Source organism: Notolepis coatsorum (assembly GCF_963971535.1).
Source record: "Notolepis coatsorum genome assembly, chromosome: 20".
NCBI classification, from domain to species: Eukaryota; Metazoa; Chordata; class Actinopteri; order Aulopiformes; family Paralepididae; genus Notolepis; species Notolepis coatsorum.
Genome location: NC_140184.1, coordinates 27,754,394 through 27,780,525, shown reverse-complemented (window position 1 = coordinate 27,780,525; position 26,132 = coordinate 27,754,394). Strand labels below are relative to the sequence as shown.

Sequence of the window (26,132 nt, the reverse complement as noted above, 5' to 3'; positions counted from 1 at the left end):
TTTAGATTAAACAAATTTAATAATATATATATTTCTATATAAAAAATGTATTCACTAACTGTATAGAAATTGTACTCTATTTTGCATATCCATACAAATGGAATAATAATGGATGCCCCCCCCCCACACTCTTCTCTTTCTGATCCCTGCTCCTAAGATGTGATGGTGAAGTCATGCAACCCGGTGGTGTTCAGCTTCTATAACTACCTGAGGGCCCACCCCCTCATCATACGCAGACACCTCGCCTCCCCGGAGGGCGCTGTCGAGAAGAGCAGCGCAGACGAGATCAACCTCATAGAGCGCAAGCTTTTCTTCACCACCGCCAACGCACACTTCAAGGTCAGCTGCATTTATTACCAGGCGGCGCGCTTCACTGATGGGACACACACAGACGCATAACACTCTTAACGTGCCTTTACCGATGAGACCCACACAGGCGCATAACACTCTTAACGTGCCTTTACCAATGAGACCCACACAGGCGCATAACACTCTTAAAGCCCAACTTGCAGGTTAAACCCTACTCTTCAATTATGGGTAGTTTACATCATTGGTATCTAATTTCATTATTTATTTTTTTCCATTTGACGCCGGAAATGCCACTCAAAAAAGGTTAAAAAGGTCCACGCACGAATAACATGCACGCGCAAATCAAAAAAGCTTATCAGACGCTAGCACGGCCGTGACGTCACTCTGGGCAACATATGCCTTATGCCCGTCCGGGTCATAGTACTACTGGGCTGACTATATGGCTATATGGCTCCTGCTAACGTTAGCATTATGTCTACTGTCGTGAACCATTTTAAATCGGGCCATGCAAAAGAGTTTGGGGAAGGAGTAAAATGTGCAGGTCCTCTTCTCAGACCTGTGGGGCAAATCACTGCACACACATCATGCCGGCTAGCAAGCTACACGTCCCGGCATGTTGATACGATTTTAGCCCCACTCGGTGCATCAGTCACGATAGCTATGAGCTAACTAACGTTACAAGCTCAAACACCTTATAACTACTACTATTGTCGTGTCCATAAGTTCCTTGGCAGAATACTTGTGAGGACAAAGGTATACAAAGAGGAGAGAACCATTTTAAATTGGGCATTCATGCCGGCTAGCAAGCTATGCGTCACGGCATGTTGATAAGCATGAACCGGTTGGGATTCGATGTTGATAAGCATGAACCGGTTGGGATTCGAATAGACGCAGCCCCACTCGGTGCATCAGTCACGATAGCTATGAGCTAACTAACGTTACAAGCTCAAACACCTTATAACTACTACTATTGTCGTGTCCATAAGTTCCCTGGCAGAATACCTGTGAGGACAAAGGTATACAAAGAGGAGAGAACCATTTTAAATCGGCATTGTTATGAGTTTCGAGAATTCTGGCTACCAAGCTAAGCTAAGCTACGTTAGCTAACTTAGCTAGCTACTAACGTTATATACACAATATGTACAACGACACAATGATTTACATTATTACAAATATGGTAACGTGGTTGTGGCTTTTACAAATAGTGGTTCGCTTTAGAGATGAATGGCTATGATCACGGAGCAATAGTGTTAGGTGAAACAGAGACTAGCTCCTCTGCTTCCTGCCGTCTGCCTGTGAGTCTCAGAGCCCCTGCTGCCCTGTACCCAGTGTGACGTCATCATTAAGATGACACACGCACGCTATGAAACCATGGATTGAAATATGCATGTGCGTGGAGGTTGTGGTTTGGTCGACAAAATGTTTGATAAAAACGCTAAAACTGGGTCAATTTCGATTCAAGCTAAACTTGACGTCAAATCGCCCTTACCTGTGGCCGGGAGTATTCCAAAAAAAGTATTCACCACAGCATATGGATCGGAGATATTTGACGCGCTTCGATGGAACCGGCAGAACTGCTGCCCTTGCCCGACAAGGAAGCATGAAACCGGAGACTTGGGGCCGTCCCACAGAGAAAGATACAGGGGTAGAAAGGGTGCTCGATACCGCCGTCTAGCGTGATGCGGCCGGTATTGCACTTTTACATTCTCATGAGGATTCCCCATGTTAACCCCGAGTCTGTATGCCTGTAATGAATAGAAATATCGAATAAGAGAAATAACGATCAAATAACGATCAAATGGTTGGCGTTCAACGGTTGTTGGACAAACGCGTATATAATCGTTGTTGGCGGCCATTGAGTTAACGTGCCTTTACCGATGCCAATTGCTCTTTTTCCGTTCTATCTTTCATATCTATTATACTGTTTAAAATGTAAATAAAATGATAATTGAAAAAAATTATTTACACCGATACTGTTACAGTTTTATCATCTACCTCAGGGCGGCTGCAGACACATACACTCTAATACACATTTTTACTAATGCAGGTTGCTCCTTTTGCATCATAGTTATATTAAGATGTTAATCAAATGCTAATTGAAAAAGATGATGGGGTGGCATGTGTGCATGAAAACTGTCCTAATCATCTTGATCCTCTACTGCAGGTTGGGTGCCCAGTCCTGGCCCTGGAGGTGCTCTCCAAGATTCCCAAGGTGACCAAGAAGTCTAGTGCTTCTCCCCTCCGTAAAGGCTCCTCCATGGCCAACGTCCGCTCCAGCCAACCCCTGGAGAACGGCACAGAGGGAAGCCTGGATTGGGCTGCCCCAGCAGCCCCCACCCAGGCCTGGGGAGCCAGTGAGCAGAGCACAGCCAACTTGGACTGGAGCCAGCCGGCAGTCGAGGGGGAGGATGAGGGACTGCAGCTAGACTGGGGAGATGACAAGGGGAATAGCGATGAAGACGACAAGGAGGAGGAGGAGGATGATGATGATGGAGGCCTGACGATGAAGAAGCCAGAAGTTGAGACCAAAGTAGAGCAAAGCTCAGGGAGTGTCCGTCCTGTGCTGCAGAGAGAGGACTCTCTGGTGAGGTTCATAATGAGGGCTGTTGAAAAGAATTGATGCATTTCAACACATTGATGTAAATGTGAAAACCTGTTACCTGTTAGATAACTGTGTTGAGTAGATTAGTAAGATTTCTGTTAAAAGTAATCAAAATTATTGTGTTAAAGGGGAACTATCTTATAAATGGCCTTTTCCAGTGTTTATAATAATAATAATAATAATACTTCGTTTTATATAGCGCCTTTCAGAGGACCCAAGGTCGCTTTACATAAGGGGGGGGGGGGGGGGGGTGTAACAAATTAACAAACATAGTGGACAGACACAACATATACATATAAAGTGAGAAAGTTAGTGGTTGAAGGCCAGGTTGAAGAGGTGGGTTTTGAGCAGTTTTTTAAATGAGTCCAGAGTTGGGGTGGTGCGGAGTTCTGCGGGGAGGGAGTTCCAGAGGGTGGGAGCTGCCACACTGAAAGCTCTGTCCCCGAACGTCCGTAGTCTGGTTCGGGGGATGGAGAGCTGACCAGTGTCCGTGGATCGCAGGGACCGTGACTGAGTGTAGGGGTGGAGGAGGTCAGTGAGGTACTGAGGTGCCAGGGCGTGAAGGGATTTGTAGGTGAGCAGGAGGGTTTTGTAGGTGATGCGGGATTTGATGGGGAGCCAGTGGAGGTGGATGAGGATGGGGGTGATGTGCTGCCAGGGTTTTGTGCGGGTTAGAACCCTGGCAGCTGAATTTTGAACATACTGGAGCCTGTCCAGGGTTTTGCTTGGGACCCCGGACAGGACCCTGTTGCAGTAGTCCAGGCGGGAGGTGACGAAGGCGTGGATGAGGGTCTCAGCTGTGGTGTCGGAAAGTGATGGTCGGAGTCTGGAAATGTTTTGGAGGTGAAAGAAGGCGGATTTGGTGAGGGAATTGACATGGGATTGATAGGAAAGGGTGGAGTCCAGGATAACGCCCAGGTTGCGGACCTTAGGGGATGGGGAGATGGAGCAGCCGTCAATGTTGAGGGTGAGATCCCCAACCTTCCGGAGCAGGGCCTTGGGTGCCACAACCATGAGCTCGGTTTTATTGTTGTTGAGCTTGAGGAGATTAGATGACATCCAGGTTTTTATTTCGTGAAGGCAGTTGATAAGGGAGTGTGGGGGGAGATGGGTGGATGGTTTGGTGGAGAGGTAGATTTGAGTGTCGTCGGCATAGGAGTGGAAGCTGAGGCCATGGCGGCGGATGATCTGACCGAGGGGGAGCATGTAGATGGTGAATAGGATTGGGCCAAGTACGGAGCCTTGGGGGACGCCTTGGTTGACTGGGGCCGGGGTGGAACTGGAGTCGCCGATGGTGATATACTGTGTCCGGGTGGTGAGGTAGGATTGAAACCAGGAGAGTGCTGAGCCGGTGATGCCGAGGTTGTTGGATAGGCGGTTGAGGAGGATGGAGTGGGAGACTGTGTCGAATGCTGCAGAAAGGTCAAGGAGGATGAGGATGCTAATGTGGCCAGAGTCAGCTGCAAGGAGGAGGTCGTTGGTAATTTTTTTTTTTTTTATATATGAGGGTGGTCTCTGTGCTGTGTTGAGTTCTGAAGCCGGATTGAAATGGCTCATAGAGCTCATGGTTGGACATGTATTGTTGGAATTGGGCGGCCACTGCTCTTTCCAAGATTTTGCTAAGGAAAGGAAGGTTGGAGATCGGACGGAAGTTGTTTAGCTCGTCTGGGTCGAGGCCGGGTTTCTTAATGATGGGGGTGACGGAGGCTGTTTTGAAGCAGGGGGGGACGAGACTAGATTCAAATGAGGAGTTGATGATGTTGACCATGGTGGGGCAGAGAGCAGGGAGGCAGATCTTGACCAGGGTGGTAGGCATGGGGTCAAGTGAGCAGGTGGAGGCTTTGGCTGAGGCTATGAGCTTGACAACTTGGGGACCATTTACTGGGGAGAAGGAGGAGAGGCTGCATTGGGGGGGGGGCACCCAGGGGGAGGAGCAGGTGAGGGGGAGGAGGGGGGCACTGCTAGCTGCTGGTAGATGGTATTGACCTTGTCCTGGAAAAATACATGGAACCTGGAGCAGAGGTCGTGGGCACCAGATGGGCGGGGGGGGGGGGGGGTCGAGGGGGCGGAGTAGCCGGTTGATGGTGGAGAAGAGTGTCCTGGGGTGGTTTTGCTGGTTGCCGATGAGGGTGGAATAGTAATTTGTTTTGGCCTTGGTGAGAGCTAGCTTGTAGGTCTGCACGTGGTCCTTGTAGGCCTCGAGGTGGACAGTGAGGCCAGATCTTCTATGGAGTCTCTCCAATTGGCGACCGACAGCCTTCAGGGAGCGGAGTTCAGGGGTGTACCAGGGGGCAGGACGGGTGTAGGTGACAGTCCGGGTTTTGATGGGGGCGAGAGAGTCCAGGCTGCGGGATAGGGCGGAGTTGTAGTGGGCAGCCAGACCATCCACCTGGGTGCTGGGGGGAGCTGAGGCCAGGTGGATGGTTAGCAGGTTGGTCAGAGCTGGTGCACTGACTGTTTTGATGTTCCTGTAGGTGATGGTGTGTGCATTCCGAAGCTTGGGTAGGGAAGTAGGGAGGGTGAAAAGGACAGCATGGTGGTCGGACACCGCCAGGTCGAGACACTGTACATCAGATGGTATTATGCCAGTGGAATAGACCAGGTCAAGTGTATGGCCTTTGGTGTGGGTGGGACCATTTGTGTGCTGTGTGATATTGAAACAGTCCAGTAGTGAGAGGAAATCAATGGCTGTGGAGCAGCTGGTGTTGTCCACATGCATTGTTTTCTAGCAATGTGGGGTTATATCAACACTATCTATGTCGCAAATAAAAAAAATTGTGCATTCCTCCAGTTCAGATGAGACGAGGTCCTCCCCCACTGAACCAAGCCATTCTGATTCGACTGGTTCGCTGACGTGAATTAGGCACTGATCTGCATATCTCAGCCCCTGGTTGTAGCCACCGCCAACAATCAACAATTCGCTCAACAACAGAGCGAGTGGAAATAATGCGAAAGCGGTTTCCCTGTCACTGACACTTCCTCAAACAGGTTGACGTGACGCGAGTGCCGATAGAGAGAGAGTGAGAACAAGCGAGTAAGAGGGAGAGACAGACGGATAAAGAGAGGGAGAGAGAGGCTCTCATACGGTGCAACTTGAGTCGTCTCGGAGCATTTACACACACTCCCGACTGCGTGTGTGTGTGGGGAAACATGCACACTCTCGGAGCATCTCTCCTCTCTCTCTATCTGTCTCTCCCTCTCTCTCTTGCTCTCTCTCTCCCTCTCTCTCTCGCTCTCTCTCTATCAGCTCTCTCGTCACGTCAACCTGTTGCAAAATATAATAGCGCACACTCCCGCGCGTATTCCGATCCGTGCAATAATATTCACGGGGGTATATATTGTCATTAGAAACAAGTTACCAATGCATTGTCCCGTGGGATTATGCCCCCCGTCACCCGTGGCATAAATGAATGAATTAGTCTCCCTCTCTATCTCTCTATCTCTCTCTCTCTGTCTGCCAGTGCAGACTGTCGGTGACTGTCATAAAGCGCATTGCGAGTATGGGCGGAGCCCAGCCAAAAACAGCTTGGAATCTGGAAGTGCAGAAAATGCTGATTTGATTCGAAATACAAAACAATGATTTTTTTTGAAAAAAAACGTACATATGTGTTCCATAGAATAGGAATTGTGTAAAATTGCCCAAATAGTGAAAGAAATAGTAAGATAGTTCCCCTTTAATTTATTTGATTGATTTATAAACGTAATATTGTGACCTAATAACTGTACGATTTTAATTGCATATATATATATATATATACCATATACCACTCAATCGATCACAGTTGCGTCAAACAAGGTGATTACACCTAAGATAAATGGTCATTAAAGCGGTGAAAAGATGATTCTCTCTCCTTCCCTCCCCTCAGGGCGAGTCAGAGGTGGATGTGATTGCGGAGCAGCTGAAGTTCCGTGCATGTCTGAAGATTCTTATGACGGAGCTACGTACGTTAGCCACGGGCTACGAAGTGGACGGAGGAAAGCTCCGCTTCCAACTCTACAACTGGCTGGAGAAGGAGATAGGAGCCATGCACAAGATCTGCAACTATAAGGTCCATCTCTAAGACATACTAATAATATTTCCACCACACTTCTCTCTATTCAAACACTATCTTGTATTAGCATTGCCTATTAGGTGCAAGGGTTCAATGTCAAAAAGGCAATTAATTTAGTCGCTGGGCACTTGATTTGATTTTTGATTTATTTTTTTGAAATCTTTATTTCGTAAATAAATACAAACAATATAAAATCAAAACAAATCATTGATCTCAAGAAATTAAATGAAAAAAAAAAGCAAATCATAACTATATTTACATGTTCGAAATGGAGTAGGAAGATGTATACACTTATTTAATCCTACCCATTTTCCACTACTCAAATGAGTGTACTAATTTAAAACCTTACAAAACAAATGTATATGTAAAACAAAAACGATATATGTAAAACATGAAATAAATCAAATAAAAAATGTAAACACCCGTGAATGTCGAATCCCTTCCTCATCCCTGTACCTCGTGAACATCATTTCCTTATAATTCAGTTTGAATTGTCTCATATTTGGACATTGCTTTGGCACCACATTCAGACTGTTCCACAGTTTCACTCCACATATTGAGATGCAGTGTCTTCTCATGGTAGTGCGTACACTAAGAACTTTTAAATTGAGTTCTCCCCTCAGATTATAACCCCCCTCTCTATCAAAGAACACTTCTTGAATGTTTCCTGGAAGTACATTACCTTTTGCTTTATACATTAATTGTGCTGTTTTAAATTCCACAAGATCATTTAACTTGAATGTTTTTGACTTTAAAAATAATTTGTTTGTGTGATCACGATAACCTGCAATGTGAACTATCCTTATGGCCCTTTTTTGGAGTATAAAAAGTGGTTGTAGTGTAGAATTATAAGTGTTTCCCCAGACTTCAGCGCAGTAATTTAAATATGGTAAAACTAGTGAACAGTAGAGAATGTAGAGTTTAATGCATATAAGTACAATGCATATATATATATATATATATATACCTGTACAGAACACTGGTTAAATACAAAATGCTAATAAGTGTATAGCTATTAACATGAACATTACTTTCATGCATAACTTTTCGTCTTCCTACCGTGGTTATCCGTCTCCCCAGGTGGAGGGTAAGGAGGAGGGGCAGGAGGTGGAGCGCTGGAGGGAGCGCGGAGGCTCTGTGGACGTACCCGACGACGCCCTGGAGCGCATGGACGTCGGGGCCTACGAACGCCACCAGATGGAGCGGCGGCGTCTGCAGGCCAAGCAGCTGCACTCTGAGAGGAGGAAGGCCTGGCTGCGGAAGAACCAGGCGCTGCTGAGGGTCTTCCTGTCCTACTGTAGCCTCCACGGAGCCAAGGGCGGCGGCGTCACCTCCGTACGCATGGAGCTCATCTTCCTGCTTCAGGAGAGCCAACAGGTACTGTAACACACGCTGACTCTTGTTCTGCTGTGTAAACTAGGGATGCACCGATCCAATATTGATATCGGATATCGGCCCCGATATGACTAAAAAAGCTAGATCGGGTATCGGAGACTATTTATGTATTTATTATTTTGTATGCTTTATTCAAATAATACAAATTCACAGATGACATTTATATCGATGTGTTCATTTGTTACATTTTGTTTCACTAAGTTAGGAAAGTAATGTTTTAAGTCGAGCCTGATGTTGCCTTGCACAAAAAGAATGATCCCAGTCTCTTCCACACAGTGAGGCATACCGTTTATTAATTGGACAATGGGTATCGGATCGGTACTCTGTATCGGCCGATACCCAAAGCCCAGGTATCGGTATCAGGACTGAAAAAGTCGGATTGGTGCATCCCTAGTATAAACTGTGATCAGAGACTGATGGATTGATCAACCTTACTCTGTCTCGCCCACTTTTGCCGTTGTAGTTCTATTCCTAGTAGCTGAACTTCATGGCAAAGATGCTTAGCTCATTCTCCTCGTAAGAAAATAGATAACTGTGTAGAAATAGACCATTAGGGGCTTGTCATTTTTCATTCAAACTTGACAGACTTCGAAAGCTAATATATCCCTTTCTAGATAAAAATGACATATTATGTCACATGCATGGGAGGTGGCCGTACAAAAGCAGCAAGCTAGTAGCGCCCTAGAAACACAAGTTGAATATCGGGCCCATACTGGCCTTGGATACTAGCCTATCCGTGTCATCCACCTGAGAGATCAGAGGTATTCCTTCTATTCAAAATAGACAGCAGATCTCAGTGCAGCTCTTATTTTGTGTTTCAATCCAAAAAACATCAGTAATCGGCCTCTAGAAAATGTATATCGCTCCAACCACACGGCAGATGGTTTGACCTGAATGATGTACAGTATGTGTAGCACGTTCACTAAATGTGGCTCTTGCTCTTCTCCTCCGTCTCCAGGAGACCACAGTGAAGCAGCTGCAGTCTCCCCTGCCTCTGCCCACCACTCTGCCCCTGCTGTCCGCCAGCATCGCCGCCACCAAGACGGTCATAGCCAACCCCGTCCTCCACCTCAGCAACCACATCCACGACATCCTCCACACCGTCACACTCATGGAGGCTCCGCCGCACCCCAACTTCATGGACGACCGGGTCAGTCCTCATCTCACATCCGACCTTTTGTCTTTTTAAAATGCACTCTGGCATTCTGGGCGGAGGCTCTAATGCGGGCGTCTGATATGGTTTGTTTTTAAATGGAAGCCTATGATGAATAATTGAAATGTAAAGTGTGTTTCTCTCGCCACCCCCAGGTGAACGCCCTGCACACGCTTGCTGCCTCTCTGTCAGCTTGCATCTACCAATCCCTGTGTGACAGCCATAGTTACAGGTATCTCTCTCTCTCTCTCTCTCTCTCTCTCTCTCTCTCTCTCTCTCTCTCTCTCTCTCCCCCTCTCTCTCTCTTCCTCTCTCTCATGCACACACACACACACATGTCCTCTGTGTGCTTCAGTAATGCAGTACCACAGGCCCATTAGTATCTGCTAGTGTTTCTGAGTGCCTTCCTGAAAAATAAAAAAGATGTTTCATCATGCCCACATTTAGCAACATTTCACCCATCCCAGTAACCATCCTGGACTAATGTGCCGATGTCACCATATGACTGACACCCCCCACCCCCTCTTTCTCCTTCCCATGATGCCGTGCAGCAGCCAGGCAGAAGCCAACCAGTTTACAGGGATGGTGTACCAGGGGCTGCTGCTCAGCGAGAGGAGACGCCTGCGCACGGAGAGCATCGAGGAGCACGTCACCCCCAGCTCTGCCCCGGCACAGTGGCCAGGTACACTAAGCTAGGGCTCGGTTCACTCTCTGTCCAACCAATCCAAGGTCGTCCCATTTGACCTACTGCCACGAGGAACTAAATAGTAGTTTCGGTTTGTATTTTGAATCGATTTAATGGACCTGTCTCAAACCCTGCCCTCTTTTCTTGATCCTCCAATCACAACTGTCGCTTACCTCGGACAAACCAAGTTTGTCCGAGGTAAGCGACAGTTGTGATTGGAGGATCAAGAAAAGGGGCAGGGTTTGAGACAGGTCAATTGAAAGTGAATCCAGCCCAACCCTGATCAAAACCCCAGGTCATACGTATGTTGTGTATTCTCCTGCCATGTGGATTCTCTCATTCATAACAATGGAAGCGATAACATCGGTCGCCTGGCAAAAAATCGCCCGCCGTGTGCATTGGACTTAACCCTTTCACTGCCACACGACAGCCGGTTAACCCTTTCACTGTGACAATACAGAAGGTTAATCCTTTACTATCACACAACCGACGGCGATGCTCCATCATTAGCATCATTAGCTCCGCATTAGCGGAGCTAATGATGCTAATGATGGAGCATCGCCGTCGGTTGTGTGATAGTAAAGGACTAACCGGCTGTCGTGTGGCAGTGAAAGGGTTAATGTTGGCAAACATTAGTAACGTAAACAAACCTATCACAGCCCTGAAACTCGTACGTCTGTTGTCTACCGTTAGTCCTTGTATCAAGAGCTCAGTCAATCAACTAGACTGAGAATGAAAGCATGTCGACATTGGCTCAGGAGGTAGAACGGTCCAAGTGTCCTTGAGCAAGACACTTAACCCCTAACTGCTCCCGATGAGCAGGTTGGCACCTTGCTTGGCTGCCTCCGCCATCAGTGTGTGTGTGAGTGAGTGAATGGGTGAATGTGAGGCATAATTTGTAAAGAGCTTTGGATAAGCTGTATGTAGCCCATTTACACATCTGCATTCCTCTTTCTTTCTGTTGGTGGGGCTACCCATTTGTTTTACGCCTGGGTCACTGATTGGGCCTTTAAATAGTCTGCAAAGCTAGATTATACTGTTAATGTTACTGTAGCCCGAACTCAATGTTCCTTGCAAAATATGCAATAAGGGAGAACATTTCGTCCCCGATTGTGCACCAGAAACATGGTAGGGAGGAGATGAGGGGGGGGGGGGGGGGGGAGCAGGCAGACATCGTATGCCGGGACAGATGGTGTTCTATAATAGGAGCTCCGTAGCCTGTGGGATGGAAACGGAGAGAGACAGAGACTTAACACACCATCTTGTTAATGTTTTGCAAAATGGGTTCCATATTCTAAAAAAATATATACGATCTTGCCCCCCCCCCCCCCCTCCAGAAACATCATGTTGTGTGCATCGGCGTATTTAGACCACTATCAGTAGGGCACGGTGCCCCACTGATATTTTTTTTATTATTATTTTTTTTATACAAATGTTTTTTATTTTCCCTTTTTTAACATGATCAAATGATCATTTAACATGATCAAATAATTATTATAATATTTTTTACTTCGCTTTGAAATATTATAGTGAAATATTTTGCACTGTTGTCGCATTTATCTTGTTGAAATCCTCCAACAGGCTCTTTTTTGTAAGGTGACTGGTTTGCACACCAATAATACAGTGCAATAGTAGAATACATAGTAAAATTATGCAATAGAATGGCCAGAGTAAAATAGTGCTACAGTACAATCAACAGCGGGGTGTATTAGAAGGCTATGGTGAAGAGGTACGTTTTTAGCTTATTTCTGAAAATATTAAGAGATCTAGCTTCCCTAATGTCCATAGGTAGTGTGTTCCATAACTTTGGTGCATAGTTGGCAAAGGCTGCATCCCGATTTTCTTTAGACTGGCTTGGAACCTTCAATAGACCAGTAGTAGATGATCGCAATGTTTATACTATGTATATAAGGAGGAGGACCTTGAAATCAATTCTAAATGTTACCGGAAGCCAGTGTACGTTACTTACTTGTAACTTCGGGTTTGATCCAAGGAGTTGCCCCATATTGCTCTGTAACATTTCTCTTTTTGTTATAGGACCGACTAGTAGGATTTCAGTTTTGCCCTCATTTAATTTTAGGAAGTTGTTCATCATCCATTTGTTTATTGCTAAGAGACAGGCGGAAATGGAGTTTATAGCTGTGTGATCATTTGGTTCAGCGGAGATGTACAATTGTGTGTCATCTGCGTAACTATGGAAACATACATTGTGCTTTCTAATGATGTCTCCTCAATGTTCAATGTTCAATGCAAGTAAAGCACTTTAAACTTTAAGTATGACTAAATGCTTTCTTCACTATATATATAGTAACTGTTCCAAAATGCATAGATTTCTATGTATTTTAGGGGTTTGGGGGGCTAGCTCTTTTTAATATAAATGTCATATTGTTTTATTTATTTCATAGATTTCTATGCATTTCAGGAGTTTGGGGGGCTGGCTCCCCAAAATAATTAAATAACATAACCCTAACCTAACCTAACCCTAAAACCGAAAAAAAGTTAAAAAAAAATTACAAAATCCACCCATTTTCGCCCAAAAACCGGCCAAAACCGGTAAAAAAAAATTCATATACTCCTGTGCCCCAGTAGAGTGCTGGGTCTAGATACGCCCTGTGTTTCTCCTCCAGGTGTGTCCTCTCTAATAGCCCTGGTGTTGTGTGTGTTTCTCCTCCAGGTGTGTCCTCTCTAATAGCCCTGGTGTTGTGTGTGTTTCTCCTCCAGGTGTGTCCTCTCTAATAGCCCTGGTGTTGTCGGCCAGAGAGGAGGACCAGCCCCGCCTCAATGTGCTGCTGTGTGAGGCAGTGGTGGCCGTCTACCTGGCCCTGCTCATCCACGGCCTGGGGACACAGTCCGGCAACGAGCTCTTCCGGCTAGCGGCGCACCCACTGAACAGCCGCATGTGGGCCGCGGTCTTCGGAGGCGGAGCCAAAGTCGTCATCAGGCCCAAGAGACCTGAGGTCCCACCCCCAGGTATGTTTCTGTTTCAGTCTGGTGTCCCTCTGTTGTTCTGTATGTCTCCACTAGGCTGTTTCAGTCTGGTATCCCTCTGTTCTTCATGTCTCCACTAGGCTGTTTCAGTCTGGTGTCCCTCTGTTCTTCATGTCTCCACTAGGCTGTTTCAGTCTGGTGTCCCTCTGTTCTTCATGTCTCCACTAGGCTGTTTTTTCAGTCTGGTGTCCCTCTGTTCTTCATGTCTCCACTAGGCTGTTTCAGTCTGGTGTCCCTCTGTTGTTCTTTATGTCTCCACTAGGCTGTTTCAGTCTGGTGTCCCTCTGTTGTTCTTTATGTCTCCACTAGGCTGTTTCAGTCTGGTGTCCCTCTGTTGTTCTTTATGTCTCCACTAGGCTGTTTCAGTCTGGTGTCCCTCTGTTCTTCATGTCTCCACTAGGCTGTTTCAGTCTGGTGTCCCTCTGTTCTTCATGTCTCCACTAGGCTGTTTCAGTCTGGTGTCCCTCTGTTCTTTATGTCTCCACTAGGCTGTTTCAGTCTGGTGTCCCTCTGTTGTTCTTTATGTCTCCACTAGGCTGTTTCAGTCTGGTGTCCCTCTGTTCTTCATGTCTCCACTAGGCTGTTTCAGTCTGGTGTCCCTCTGTTCTTTATGTCTCCACTAGGCTGTTTCAGTCTGGTGTCCCTCTGTTCTTTATGTCTCCACTAGGCTGTTTCAGTCTGGTGTCCCTCTGTTCTTCATGTCTCCACTAGGCTGTTTCAGTCTGGTGTCCCTCTGTTCTTTATGTCTTCACCACACAAACCCTGGCAGCACATCACCCCCACCCTCAGACACCTCCACTGGCTTCCTGTAAAATCACGTGTCACCTTCAAGGTCCTCCTGCTCACATATAAATCCCTACACACCACTGCCCCTCAATACCTATCCGACCTTCTCCACACCTACACCCCCTCCCGGAATCTACGCTCCTCTGACACAGGCTTACTCACCATCCCACAAGCCAGGTTGCGGACTTTCGGGGACAGGGCTTTTAGTGTCGCTGCCCCCACCCTCTGGAACTCCCTGCCCATGGACAACCGAAATGCTAATGATCTTGTCCACTTTAAAAAGCTGCTGAAGACCCACCTCTTCACCCAGGCCTCTGGTCTCGGATGCTCCTGAGCACCCTATCCATTCTGTTTGTTTTGTTTTGCTCTGTTCTGTTTTTGTATTTTGTTTCTTAGTTTAGGTCACTGTTATCCTCTCCCCTCCCCCTTTTTATTGTAAAGCGCCTTGGGTATGTGAAAGGCGCTATATAAATGCAAGCCATTGTTATTATTATTATTATTATTATTATTATTATTATTATTATTATTATTATTATTATTATTATTATTATTATTCACTAGGCTGTTTCAGTCTGGTGTCCCTCTGTTCCTATGTTCTGTATGTCTCTACTAGGCTGTTTCAGTCTGGTGTTCCTATGTTCTGTATGTCTCTACTAGGCTGTTTCAGTCTGGTGTCCCTCTGTTTTTATGTCTCTACTAGGCTGTTTCAGTCTGGTGTCCCTCTGTTTTTATGTCTCTACTAGGCTGTTTCAGTCTGGTGTCCCTCTGTTTTTATGTCTCTACTAGGCTGTTTCAGTCTGGTGTCCCTCTGTTTTTATGTATCTACTAGGCTGTTTCAGTCTGGTGTCCCTCTGTTTTTATGTCTCTACCGGGTTGTTTCAGTCTGGTCTCTCTCTGTTCTTTATGTTTCTACTAGGGAGGCACTGATGCTGGTACTGGAGATCCAGGCTAAAATAGGGCATCTGATAATAATACTAAAATCTGATCCCACAAGCCATGCGAGAATCATAGCGAAGCAACTTCATGTTCTGCCATTTTGAGATGCATAGAAGCATGTTCGGTCTCTATGGACCACATTTTATTGAATAGAATTCAGTAGAAGTAATGGATTGTGGTTTAGGACTGGTTATCAGTGCATCCCTCATCCTTATATTCTGGTCTGTTGCTGTCCTTCACAGCTCTCTCTCTCTTCTGTCTCCTTCACAGCTCTCTCTCTTCTGTCTCCTTCACAGCTCTCTCTCTCTCCTGTCTCCTTCACAGCTCTCTCTCTCTCCGGTCTCCTTCACAGCTCTCTCTCTCCTGTCTCCTTCACAGCTCTCTCTCTCTCCGGTCTCCTTCACAGCTCTCTCTCTCCTGTCTCCTTCACAGCTCTCTCTCTCTCCGGTCTCCTTCACAGCTCTCTCTCTTCTGTCTCCTTCACAGCTCTCTCTCTCCTGTCTCCTTCACAGCTCTCTCTCCTGTCTCCTTCACAGCTCTCTCTCTCTCTTCTGTCTCCTTCACAGCTCTCTCTCTTCTGTCTCCTTCACAGCTCTCTCTCTCCTGTCTCCTTCACAGCTCTCTCTCTCTTCTGTCTCCTTCACAGCTCTCTCTTCTGTCTCCTTCACAGTTCTCTCTCTCCTGTCTCCTTCACAGCTCTCTCTCCTGTCTCCTTCACAGCTCTCTCTCCTGTCTCATTCACAGCTCTCTCTCTCCTGTCTCCTTCACAGTTCTCTCTCTCCTGTCTCCTTCACAGCTCTCTCTCTTCTGTCTCCTTCACAGCTCTCTCTCTCTCCTGTCTCCTTCACAGCTCTCTCTCCTGTCTCCTTCACAGCTCTCTCTTTTCTGTCTCCTTCACAGCTCTCTCTTCTGTCTCCTTCACAGCTCTCTCTCTCTTCTGTCTCCTTCACAGCTCTCTCTCTCCTGTCTCCTTCACAGCTCTCTCTCTCTTCTGTCTCCTTCACAGCTCTCTCTCTCCTGTCTCCTTCACAGCTCTCTCTCTTCTGTCTCCTTCACAGCTCTCTCTCTCTCCTGTCTCCTTCACAGCTCTCTCTCTTCTGTCTCCTTCACAGCTCTCTCTCTCTTCTGTCTCCTTCACAGCTCTCTCTCCTGTCTCCTTCACAGTTCTCTCTCTTCTGTCTCCTTCACAGCTCTCTCTCTCTTCTGTCTCCTTCACAGCTCTCTCTCTCCTGTCTCCTTCACAGCTCTCTCTCCTGTCTCCTTCACAGCTCTCTCTCTCCTGTCTCCTTCACAGCTCTCTCTTCTGTCTCCTTCACAGCTCTCTCTCTTCTGTCTCCTTCACAGCTCTCTCTCTCTTCTGTCTCCTTCACAGCTCTCTCTCTCCTGTCTCCTTCACAGCTCTCTCTCTTCTGTCTCCTTCACAGCTCTCTCTTCTGTCTCCTTCACAGCTCTCTCTCTCCTGTCTCCTTCACAGCTCTCTCTTCTGTCTCCTTCACAGCTCTCTCTTCTGTCTCCTTCACAGCTCTCTCTCCTGTCTCCTTCACAGTTCTCTCTCTCCTGTCTCCTTCACAGCTCTCTCTCTCTTCTGTCTCCTTCACAGCTCTCTCTTCTGTCTCCTTCACAGCTCTCTCTCTCTTCTGTCTCCTTCACAGCTCTCTCTTCTGTCTCCTTCACAGCTCTCTCTTCTGTCTCCTTCACAGCTCTCTCTCTTCTGTCTCCTTCACAGCTCTCTCTCCTGTCTCCTTCACAGCTCTCTCTCTCTTCTGTCTCCTTCACAGCTCTCTCTCTCCTGTCTCCTTCACAGTTCTCTCTCTCCTGTCTCCTTCACAGCTCTCTCTCCTGTCTCCTTCACAGCTCTCTCTTCTGTCTCCTTCACAGCTCTCTCTTCTGTCTCCTTCACAGCTCTCTCTTCTGTCTCCTTCACAGCTCTCTCTTCTGTCTCCTTCACAGCTCTCTCTTCTGTCTCCTTCACAGCTCTCTCTCTCCTGTCTCCTTCACAGCTCTCTCTCTCCTGTCTCCTTCACAGCTCTCTCTTCTGTCTCCTTCACAGCTCTCTCTCTCTTCTGTCTCCTTCACAGCTCTCTCATCTGTCTCCTTCACAGTTCTCTCTCTCCTGTCTCCTTCACAGCTCTCTCTCTTCTGTCTCCTTCACAGCTATCTCTCTCCTGTCTCCTTCACAGCTCTCTCTCCTGTCTCCTTCACAGCTCTCTCTCCTGTCTCCTTCACAGCTCTCTCTCTCTCCTGTCTCCTTCACAGCTCTCTCTCTTCTGTCTCCTTCACAGCTCTCTCTCTCCTGTCTCCTTCACAGCTCTCTCCCGTCTCCTTCACAGCTCTCTCTCCTGTCTCCTTCACAGCTCTCTCTCTCCTGTCTCCTTCACAGCTCTCTCTCCTGTCTCCTTCACAGCTCTCTCTCTCCTGTCTCCTTCACAGCTCTCTCATCTGTCTCCTTCACAGCTCTCTCTTCTGTCTCCTTCACAGCTCTCTCTCCTGTCTCCTTCACAGCTCTCTCATCTGTCTCCTTCACAGCTCTCTCCCGTCTCCTTCATAGCTCTCTCTTCTATCGCACACAGCATATCTCCTCTTGACTATTCTCTCTTTTCTTGATCCACCCTCCTTTGTCCACCTCCCTCCACACTCTTGACCTTTTCACTTATCCAAGGTTTCAGTCAGAGTTGACCCTCTCTGAGCCTGGCTGGCTGGATTGGTGGACATTTAGCCCTACTTTGCGTGTGTGAGTGTGGGAGCTGAGCTGAGCTGCTGCTGCTGCTGCTGCTGTGTGTAGCTGCTGTGTGTAGCTGCTGTGAGTGTGCCCTCTGCCCTGTGTCCTAGTCCCAGCTGATTTTGAGGCCTCCAGGCCAGAAGATGCTCGGGAGACAGGAAGGGTTGAGCAGAGCAACCACGCCCCATCTCTCTCCCCCATCCCTGCTGCCAGCCAGCCCCCCAAAAGACCCCCTCCCCCAAATCTAGGTGGAGGGGGGTTGGGCACTGTGGCACCAGAGACCAAGGCCAGCTGTGAGTAAGAGAGCTGGTGGATTGCACTGCTGGATTGCGGGATTGGAGTGTTTTTTTTTGTTTTTTTTGCACGATTGAAGTGCTGGTTTGCAGGATTGCAGTGCATGTTAACTGTTGCAGGTTTGCATTGCTGCAGATGCTTGACGTACTACTCTCTCTTGAACAGCTACTACTCTATGCCCCGTATGAAAGACAAAAGCCTACTACTGTATTGAAGCATCAGTGTTCTGTGTTCAATGTTCTCACAAGCCTGTGTGTGTCTGTGTATCTGTGTGTGTGTGTGTGTGTGTGTGTGTGTGTGTGTGTGTGTGTGTGTGTGTGTGTGTGTGTGTGTGTGTGTACGCGCTTGCGTGCAATTGATCATGTTGATTCTAACAGTTCACAACAGTTCACAAATCATTACAAAAGGTTTTACACTTGTAGATGCATCATTAAGTGGGAACGAAGGAATACCAGCACTCCTAGAATAATTACCTTTGATGAATGATTGAATCATTGCATTAATATATTGCTTTTCTAGCACTTTTTATGGAAATTGCCTCCTCCACCACCAGTGTGTAGCATCCAACCGTCAGCTATGTGGGTGCCATATACTGGCACCAGGCACACAACACACGCACACAATGGCTGAGCGGCTCGGGAGACGTGGGTTGATTAGGTGGCCTTGATGTCAGAGACCTGATTGAGACTTTTGGGAATTCGATGATTTTGAATGCATGCATGTGGCACAAACAAACAGCATCTGTCATCATCATTCTTTCTGCTGATTATTTTTTAAATATTTAAAAAGTGTATTCAGTTCATATTCAGCTAATACATTTTTATGTTTTATTATGATTATCTTTTTCCCCCCTCCTTTTTCCGTTTTTCTCCCATCCCAATGTTAGTCGTTATGCCAATCCCCAATCCCCTTCCTGGTTGTTGCGCACTCTACACCCTACCGTCGGTCTGGGAGGTCTGGGAGGGCGGAGACTATCACATGCTTCTTCCGACACATGTGTAGCCAGCCCACCACTTCTTTTCACCTGGCAGCGCGGACTCTCACTGGGAGAGTGTAACGTGTGGAAGGTCACACTACCTCTCCCAGATCCTTCCCTTGCTGTGCTGCGCCCTGACCAAACTGTAGGAGTCGCTGTTTACAACAACCAGGACCCACCCACGCCGGCTTCCCACCCGCTAACACTGCCAATTGTGTTAGTATGGAGGGTCGGCCAAGCCGGAGGCACCACAGCCGGATTCGATCGCACTGGCTCTGTGGTGGTAGACAGACACTTAGTCCGCTGCGCTATCCGGCCGGCCTATCTTCAGCTAATCTTAACACATTCAGCGCCAGAGGTCTCTGTGGGCCGTATATGGCAGTGTGTGCCAGCGCTTTAATGAATACATGCCGGTGTTTGCAGTGCTAAAACTATATTAAATATCATAGCTATGGATATAAAACTACGGTATTGCCCATTTGACATCGAGTATCTATCGTTCAATTTGTGGAAAAAAAAATTCATCCATACATTCCCGTTTTATACCGTGGTGAATATGAGTAGTTTTAGAGTAATTCTGTGTAATCCCAGGAAACGCCGCTAAGCAGCGTTTAGTGCATTTCACTAGAAGTAGAAACCGTGCCATTCCTCACCTGGATCAACAATCAATCTGAAATCAACGCTATATTATCGGTATTATGTTTCATCATGCATGCATGAAAGGGTGGGGGGGGGGTTCTATGCTTCGATCGTCACCGACGGCATATGCTGTGGAGTAACGTTACAATAACACTTTCGGATCACAACGAAGGCATGCTCGGATAAACGCAAGATTGATACCATATAGCCCTTACCTTGACTAGGATGTACTGCAAAAAGAATATTCCAATTATCTGATCCATTCCAAGTATTGATGTCGATCGTGTTGCCAACATAATCCACCAAACAACATGAATCGGCGGTGCTTGATTCTCCCCAATCCATGTGTTATAAACGTTACTACTGCCCGACTAGGAAAACCCGGACCGGACTATTTAGATCGACGTACAGGCTGAGCCAGAGAGATTCCAAGGATGTGCAATACTGACCGCAAGGTGTTAGGCAGCGGTATTGGACGATTGCTATCTCAGACCCATTCCCAATGATAACATCAGGCTCCCTCCATGGATTATGAATGGAAATAGCGAATAAAAGAAATAACGACCAAAACCCGACTTTTCTCGGGTTTGGCGCTCAAGCGATGGCGAGTTAACCCGACGTATCTCTGGTCTGGCGTCCATTGTGTTAAGAAACCCGGAAGCTCGTGGCTAATAACAAATTGTGCGAGAGCTTTTCGAGACCGAAAGCCAAAGGCTCTAATGCCAGGGTTCTACTATTGATGACGAGCTCTCTCTCTCTCTCTTTCTCATTTTGTTCATATTTAGCTAAATTAACTCATTGACTGCCGGGGATTAGCCTTGGCCCTGTGGTAGCACTGCCACGCTTTAAAAGATAGGACTGCATCCAGGGGAGGAAACTAACTTTTTGGCTTACCAGCCAACTGGCCAGTATCTGATTTTTTTTACCAGACAAACAGATTTTTTACCAGCCAAAAAAAAATAGCTAATTGTGATAATTACTTCTTTGTATGTCTTTGTCTAAATTGATTTTCAATCATAGTAATAATCACACCATGTCTCTACTCTTTAAAATATTTATTAGCATAAAACATTAATAACAGTGTCTCTACTCTTCACTATTAGCATAAAACATATTAACATGAAAGAGGGATCTATTCTGGACTGGGTTGGGCTGAACTGGGCAGTGAAAGATGCTGGGTTGGACTGGGTTGGACTGGATTGGGCAGTGAAAGAAAACAACCGAAGTATGTTGTGAAGTGTATAGATGGATGTGAAATGTATAGATGTAGCAGTACTGTCTATCTGTATGTCGTGTATGGCATTATGTTATGATGAATTGAAAATGGGGGACCCTGATGTAAACAAGACGAAAGTCTTTCTCTGGTCTGCATCCCCTTAACAATTGTGTGTATTGAGCCGTACTGTATTGTACCCATTCTGCAATCTGTTAATAAAGTTTTCAATCAAGTTAACTTTGAACCTCGGTTGTCAAGCCGCGTCAATGTTGTGTATGCGTCCGAGTGTTCACTGTGCCTTTAAGACGGCACGGTGGCCTTACGACAGTGCTGTGAAGTACCGTCAAGTGTTGTGGTAACGTCAGTTGGGTTGGTGTGCTGTTGTGCACTGGTTCGTGACTGCGATGTGCAAGCCAGGGGCTTTTGAGCATGAAATTAAATGTCTAACCTTACGTCGTAGTCCGGTGAGTTTTTGGAAAGATTATAGTCATAACAGATACACCTAGCTAACATGGGGCTGGCTGCTTTGAGCACACGCGCACACGGGGCTAACGTTAGCTAGCAAGCAGCTCTATAGCTAAAACGCTAACTAGAGGCTAACTACTGTACAGTTCCAATAGACTAACATACACCTCTGTGATTTAAATGTGTCCTTGCCTTAGACTCGAGGGTTTTACTAGGGTTGGATGCAGTTCCCCGTTGGTCAGTCCGTCTGTTTTCCATCTTCTGCTGTGTTTAACGTTATCTGTTTGCGAGTGGCCGAGTGCTTCCTTGACTGATGGCCAGTACCGCGGGACTTTTATTCAACATTATATATTTCCGCGGGTTGGCCAGTACTGCGGGAACTTTTATTAAACATTATATATGTCCGCGGGTTGGCCAGTACTGCGGGAACTTTTATTAAACATTATATATGTCCGCAAGTTGGCCAGTACGGCGGGAACTTTTATTAAACATTATATATGTCCGCGGGTTGGCCAGTACTGCGGGAACTTTTATTAAACATTATATATGTCCGCAAGTTGGCCAGTACTGCGGGAACTTTTATTAAACATTATATATGTCCGTGGGTCTTGTGCAGTGCTCTCGTGGCACTGTCAACTCGCCAGACTGGCGAGTGGTCTTCATGAATCACTCGCCAAACGTAAAAAATACTCTCTTGGCGAGTAAAGTGGCCTAATTTCCTCCCCTGACTGCATCACCTTGTTTGTAGAGCTATAACTATATTCTATATTATAGCTATGGATACAATACTATGGCCCATTTGACATCACCTATCTATCGTTCAATATGTGAAAAAGAATAAATTGTTCCATCCATACGTTCCTGTGTTATACCGTGGTGAATATAAGTATGGTTTTAGAGCGGTCTAGGGTAATTCATGAAATGCTGAGTTATAGCCCTACACGTCAATTCCACTATAGACGTTGCCATTTCTTGCCTGTATATGCTATTATCCCGAAATCAAATCTATATCATAGGTATTATGTTCCATCATGAATGCATGAAAGGGGGTAAGGTCGTTTCTGATTATTTAATTGTCGGTAACGCCATTCGCATTGAACACTAAAAACGCTTATCAGCCTGATCGGTATCATTGCATGATCAAGCTCAAATGTATGCCAAATCGCCCTTACCTGTGATCGGGAGTATTCCAAAAATAATATTCCAATTGTTTGATCGCCATCTGGTATATCCAATGTCCATTTGGTCCACGGCATAATCCACCACAACATATGGATCGGGAACCGAGAGAACCATTCGCCTCGCCCGAGAAGGAAAAATGAAACCCGAGACATTTGGCCATCCCACAGACCAGGATACAAGGTTACAAAGGGTGCTCGATACCGCCATCTAGCGTGATGCGGCCGGTATTGCACTTTTACATTGTCAGGCTGATGTTAACCCTGAGTCCGTGTGCCAGTAATGAATAGACATATCGAATAAAAGAAATAACGATCAAATAACAAGTATACTCGTTGTTGGCGTTCAACGATTGGCGCCCAATAACGAGTATACTCGTCGTTGGCGGGGAATGAGTTAACAGTCTTATTAGTTCAAATGTAACGTTTGTAATGTAATGTTTTTATTGTGACGAGACATCTGGACAATGACTGCATAGTAAAAATCATACCAGCCACGATGGCGTACCTTCATATTTGGGTATACAGTAGTGTTGCACAATACACCGATACTAGAAAAGCATTGCCATACCCAGCCGATAAAGACGGTCCAATACTCTAGTGTTAGTATCGATACTTTTATAATAATAGCCTGATACCGTATTTTCTATAAGTTGAGTGGATGCATGACTTTATGGAATGCGTGGTTATTTTTTATTAACTCATTGAGCGCCACACTGTTTTCCCATCTTTACTCAATGGCGCCAGCGTTATTGAAAATTTCCGCGATGTTTGCGGACCCATCGTGTGTTCTGTATTATAGCGATGGAGACAATAGTATGGCTCATTTGACAGGCACTGTTTATAGTCCAACATTGACAAACCAGTTTGTTTCTACATACTTTCGTTTGTGCGCTATTCCACGCTAAACATCGCCCCGTTTCGAAATAATCCAGTCTCGTTTTCTAGATAGTGAGATATGACGCGTTATATGTATATGCGCAAATCGTTTGGGTTGCTCACCTGAAAACTATATTATTTCCAAATCAAAGTTATATACCATATAGATGTATCTTCACAAAATCATCAAGGGGGGGTTCTTGTCGTGTAACCCTGGCCTGCGATCATTACTAAAAGCATGTTTTAGGTTCGGTAAAATACGACGCTGTGATCAATACAAAAGCATGTTTTAGGGTCGGTAAAATAGACCTAGAATAGACCTTACCTTAGTCAGAAGGTACTCCAAAATGAATAATCCCAGTTGTTCCTTCGCGATCGCAATTACTTGTGTGCATTGGGCATGGCTGTAATAGGGGAAACAATAGGTTTCAGGCGAGCAAATCTCCGACAGATGGCTGTGTTTTGATTCACTTTGAGGGCGAGGGGATTCCTGCTGCTAGCCACAGAGAGAGAGACATCTTAGAGACCCAGTTCAAAAGGTGATACTGCCACATGGCGGGATTCGATCATCATTGCAATTTTTACATTGGCAGCGGTGCCAGGGAGACACAGGCAGGTACGTGCAAGTGTTTAGAATAAGGAAATCAAAAAAATAAAAAATAAAAAAGGATCTAAAAACGAGTTTTCTCATTTTTGCCGCTGAACGGTTGGATTTGAAACACGAGAATTCTTGTTTTTGGCGCAGAAAGAGTTAATGAATAAATAATACAAAATAATTAATACATTTAAAAATATTGTCTAAAGAATGTTCCATGTTCTGTTATCTAATATTATATTCCATTACTTTTCCTGATATTTTAGGTATTTGCCGTGGTATCGTTTTAGAACCGGTATCGTGGTATTGAAGTAAACATTTTGGTATCATGACATCTAGGGATGGGTACCGAATCCGGTACTTTTAACACATTCAGTGCCGTTCACGAGAATTCTCGTTTCTGGGCACCAACCATTCAGTGCCATAAACGAAGATTCTCGTTTCTGGGTCGTTTGTCCTTTTTTCTATTTTAATACCCTATTCAATCTCAGGGAGCTGTGTGTTGCCTGAAAAATGCATACTGGGAATCCGAAGGTGCAGTACCGGCCGCATCCTACCAGGCGGCGGTATCGAGCACCATTTGAAACGTTGAGTTTCTGTGTGTCGATTATATAGGTCCGGGGCGGGCGGACAAGTGTAGCGGTTCTAATGCTCTGATTGAGAAGAAACAATTACTCCCGTGGTGGATTCTGTGTTGGATTATGTTATCGAAATGATGGACATCAATCAGATAATTGGAATATTCTTTTCGGGGTACATCCTAGTCAAGGTAAGGGCTATATCGTATCAATCTTGCGTTGATCCAATAATGTTTTCATTGCGATCCGGGCGTATGTGTGTAAAGCTACTCCATAACGTATTCCGTTGGTGACGATCAAAGCATTGAAAAACGACCTAGCGGCTCCTTCCTGGAACGAGGCAGTGGCAAGCTCACTGACGGGCCCCCCGTCACCGCCGTGATGATTAACCAAGAACAAATCTGTTGGCATTTTAAAATGTCATGAGCGCTTTTTCGACGAGCCTGCCATCAGGATGTCAAGAAGAGTCTGGATATGAGACTAATCCTCTACAAGTGCTGCGTTTCCTTCCTACTTGTGAGTGTGTAGTGGAGCAGTCGTGTCATCTATATAACCCTCTGTGATGACGGCATCTCAGACAGATGATGGTTGAGTTGAGGACTGTATGTGTTCCTCTACCAGCCTGTTGATAGGCTCTCTCTCAATCTCTCACTCTCTCACTCTCTCATAAGCCCTGAACTTCATCCTACTGCTCATCCATATTCATCAGAGCAGACTGATGTAGTCTCTGTGGGGGAGGTAGTAGATGGGGGCTGTATCTCTTTTTGAAGCATCTTCAAAGACGAGGGCCCTTTGCGGAGGAATGTGAGAGCGAAGGGGATCTTAAATGCCAGCCTGTTGATAGGAGTCGGTAAAATGTTGAAATGAAGGCTCTGCCCTCTCAAACACAGTTTACATTTACACACACACACACATTTCACCTAGGATAGAATGAAAGACTGAATTAATCATTTATTGTAGTGTCTTATATCAAATGATGCCCAGACCACGAGGTGTGTAGGGATGCACTAACCAGTATCGGTATCCTGCCGATACTAGTGAAATTTGATGGATCGTTATCGCTACAGATACAGGTCTGATCCATGACCGATCCATTACCAAAACGCCTCCTTCACTAACAGCAGAGCAGCACATGATTGAGACGAAGGAAAACATGCCCAGCTTTTTCAACCCAGAATGGATCTGATTCAGCTTGATATTGGCCAAAAGATTTGTATGTGTATTACATTAGCACATTTGTATTACATGTTCACATTAGCACACACTATATAGCAATAACTGAGCATAATTGTTTGATTGGTTGAAGGTTTTAGCTGCCAGTCAGTATCCCCCTCCATCTACTGTCTGTCAGCTGAGCTTGAGTCACAAATCACGTTGACTTGTTTGCTAACTGTCTAACAAAGCTAGCTGTTGGACATCATAGCTACAGTGAATGTTTTTGAGATTGCAAGGAAAATAAACCTGGTTACACAATGATAATCAAACTTTATAGACATGCATAATGAATTTACCCAGCCATTATTTTACACTTTACAGCCACATTAGTGGCTACTTCTTTGTTCTTTCACATATTGAAAATGTATGAAAATGGGGTTTGTTTTATAAATTATTGTATTAATTAACAGAAATATCAGATCGGTAGGTTAATACTAACCTACTCAAGGTTGTGAGGCATCTGACCACAATA

General features: G+C 45.8%; 1 protein-coding gene across 4 annotated transcripts in view; it reads left to right on the top strand.

Annotated features, from left to right (window-relative positions):
• dmxl2 (Dmx-like 2) overlaps nt 1–26,132 on the top strand; it is a 119,615-nt gene that overhangs the window by 59,677 nt on the left and 33,806 nt on the right. For 2 of the 4 annotated variants that reach the window (XM_084337165.1, XM_084337164.1), the window contains exons 31-39: nt 158–339; nt 2,474–2,893; nt 6,778–6,960; nt 8,044–8,340; nt 9,317–9,508; nt 9,667–9,743; nt 10,063–10,193; nt 12,918–13,166; nt 17,736–17,918. In XM_084337165.1, coding sequence (XP_084193291.1) covers nt 158–339; nt 2,474–2,893; nt 6,778–6,960; nt 8,044–8,340; nt 9,317–9,508; nt 9,667–9,743; nt 10,063–10,193; nt 12,918–13,166; nt 17,736–17,918 — 1,914 coding nt within the window. The remainder of the gene's footprint in view (nt 1–157; nt 340–2,473; nt 2,894–6,777; nt 6,961–8,043; nt 8,341–9,316; nt 9,509–9,666; nt 9,744–10,062; nt 10,194–12,917; nt 13,167–17,735; nt 17,919–26,132) is intronic. The other 2 variants (XM_084337167.1, XM_084337166.1) reach the window with 1 other exon arrangement.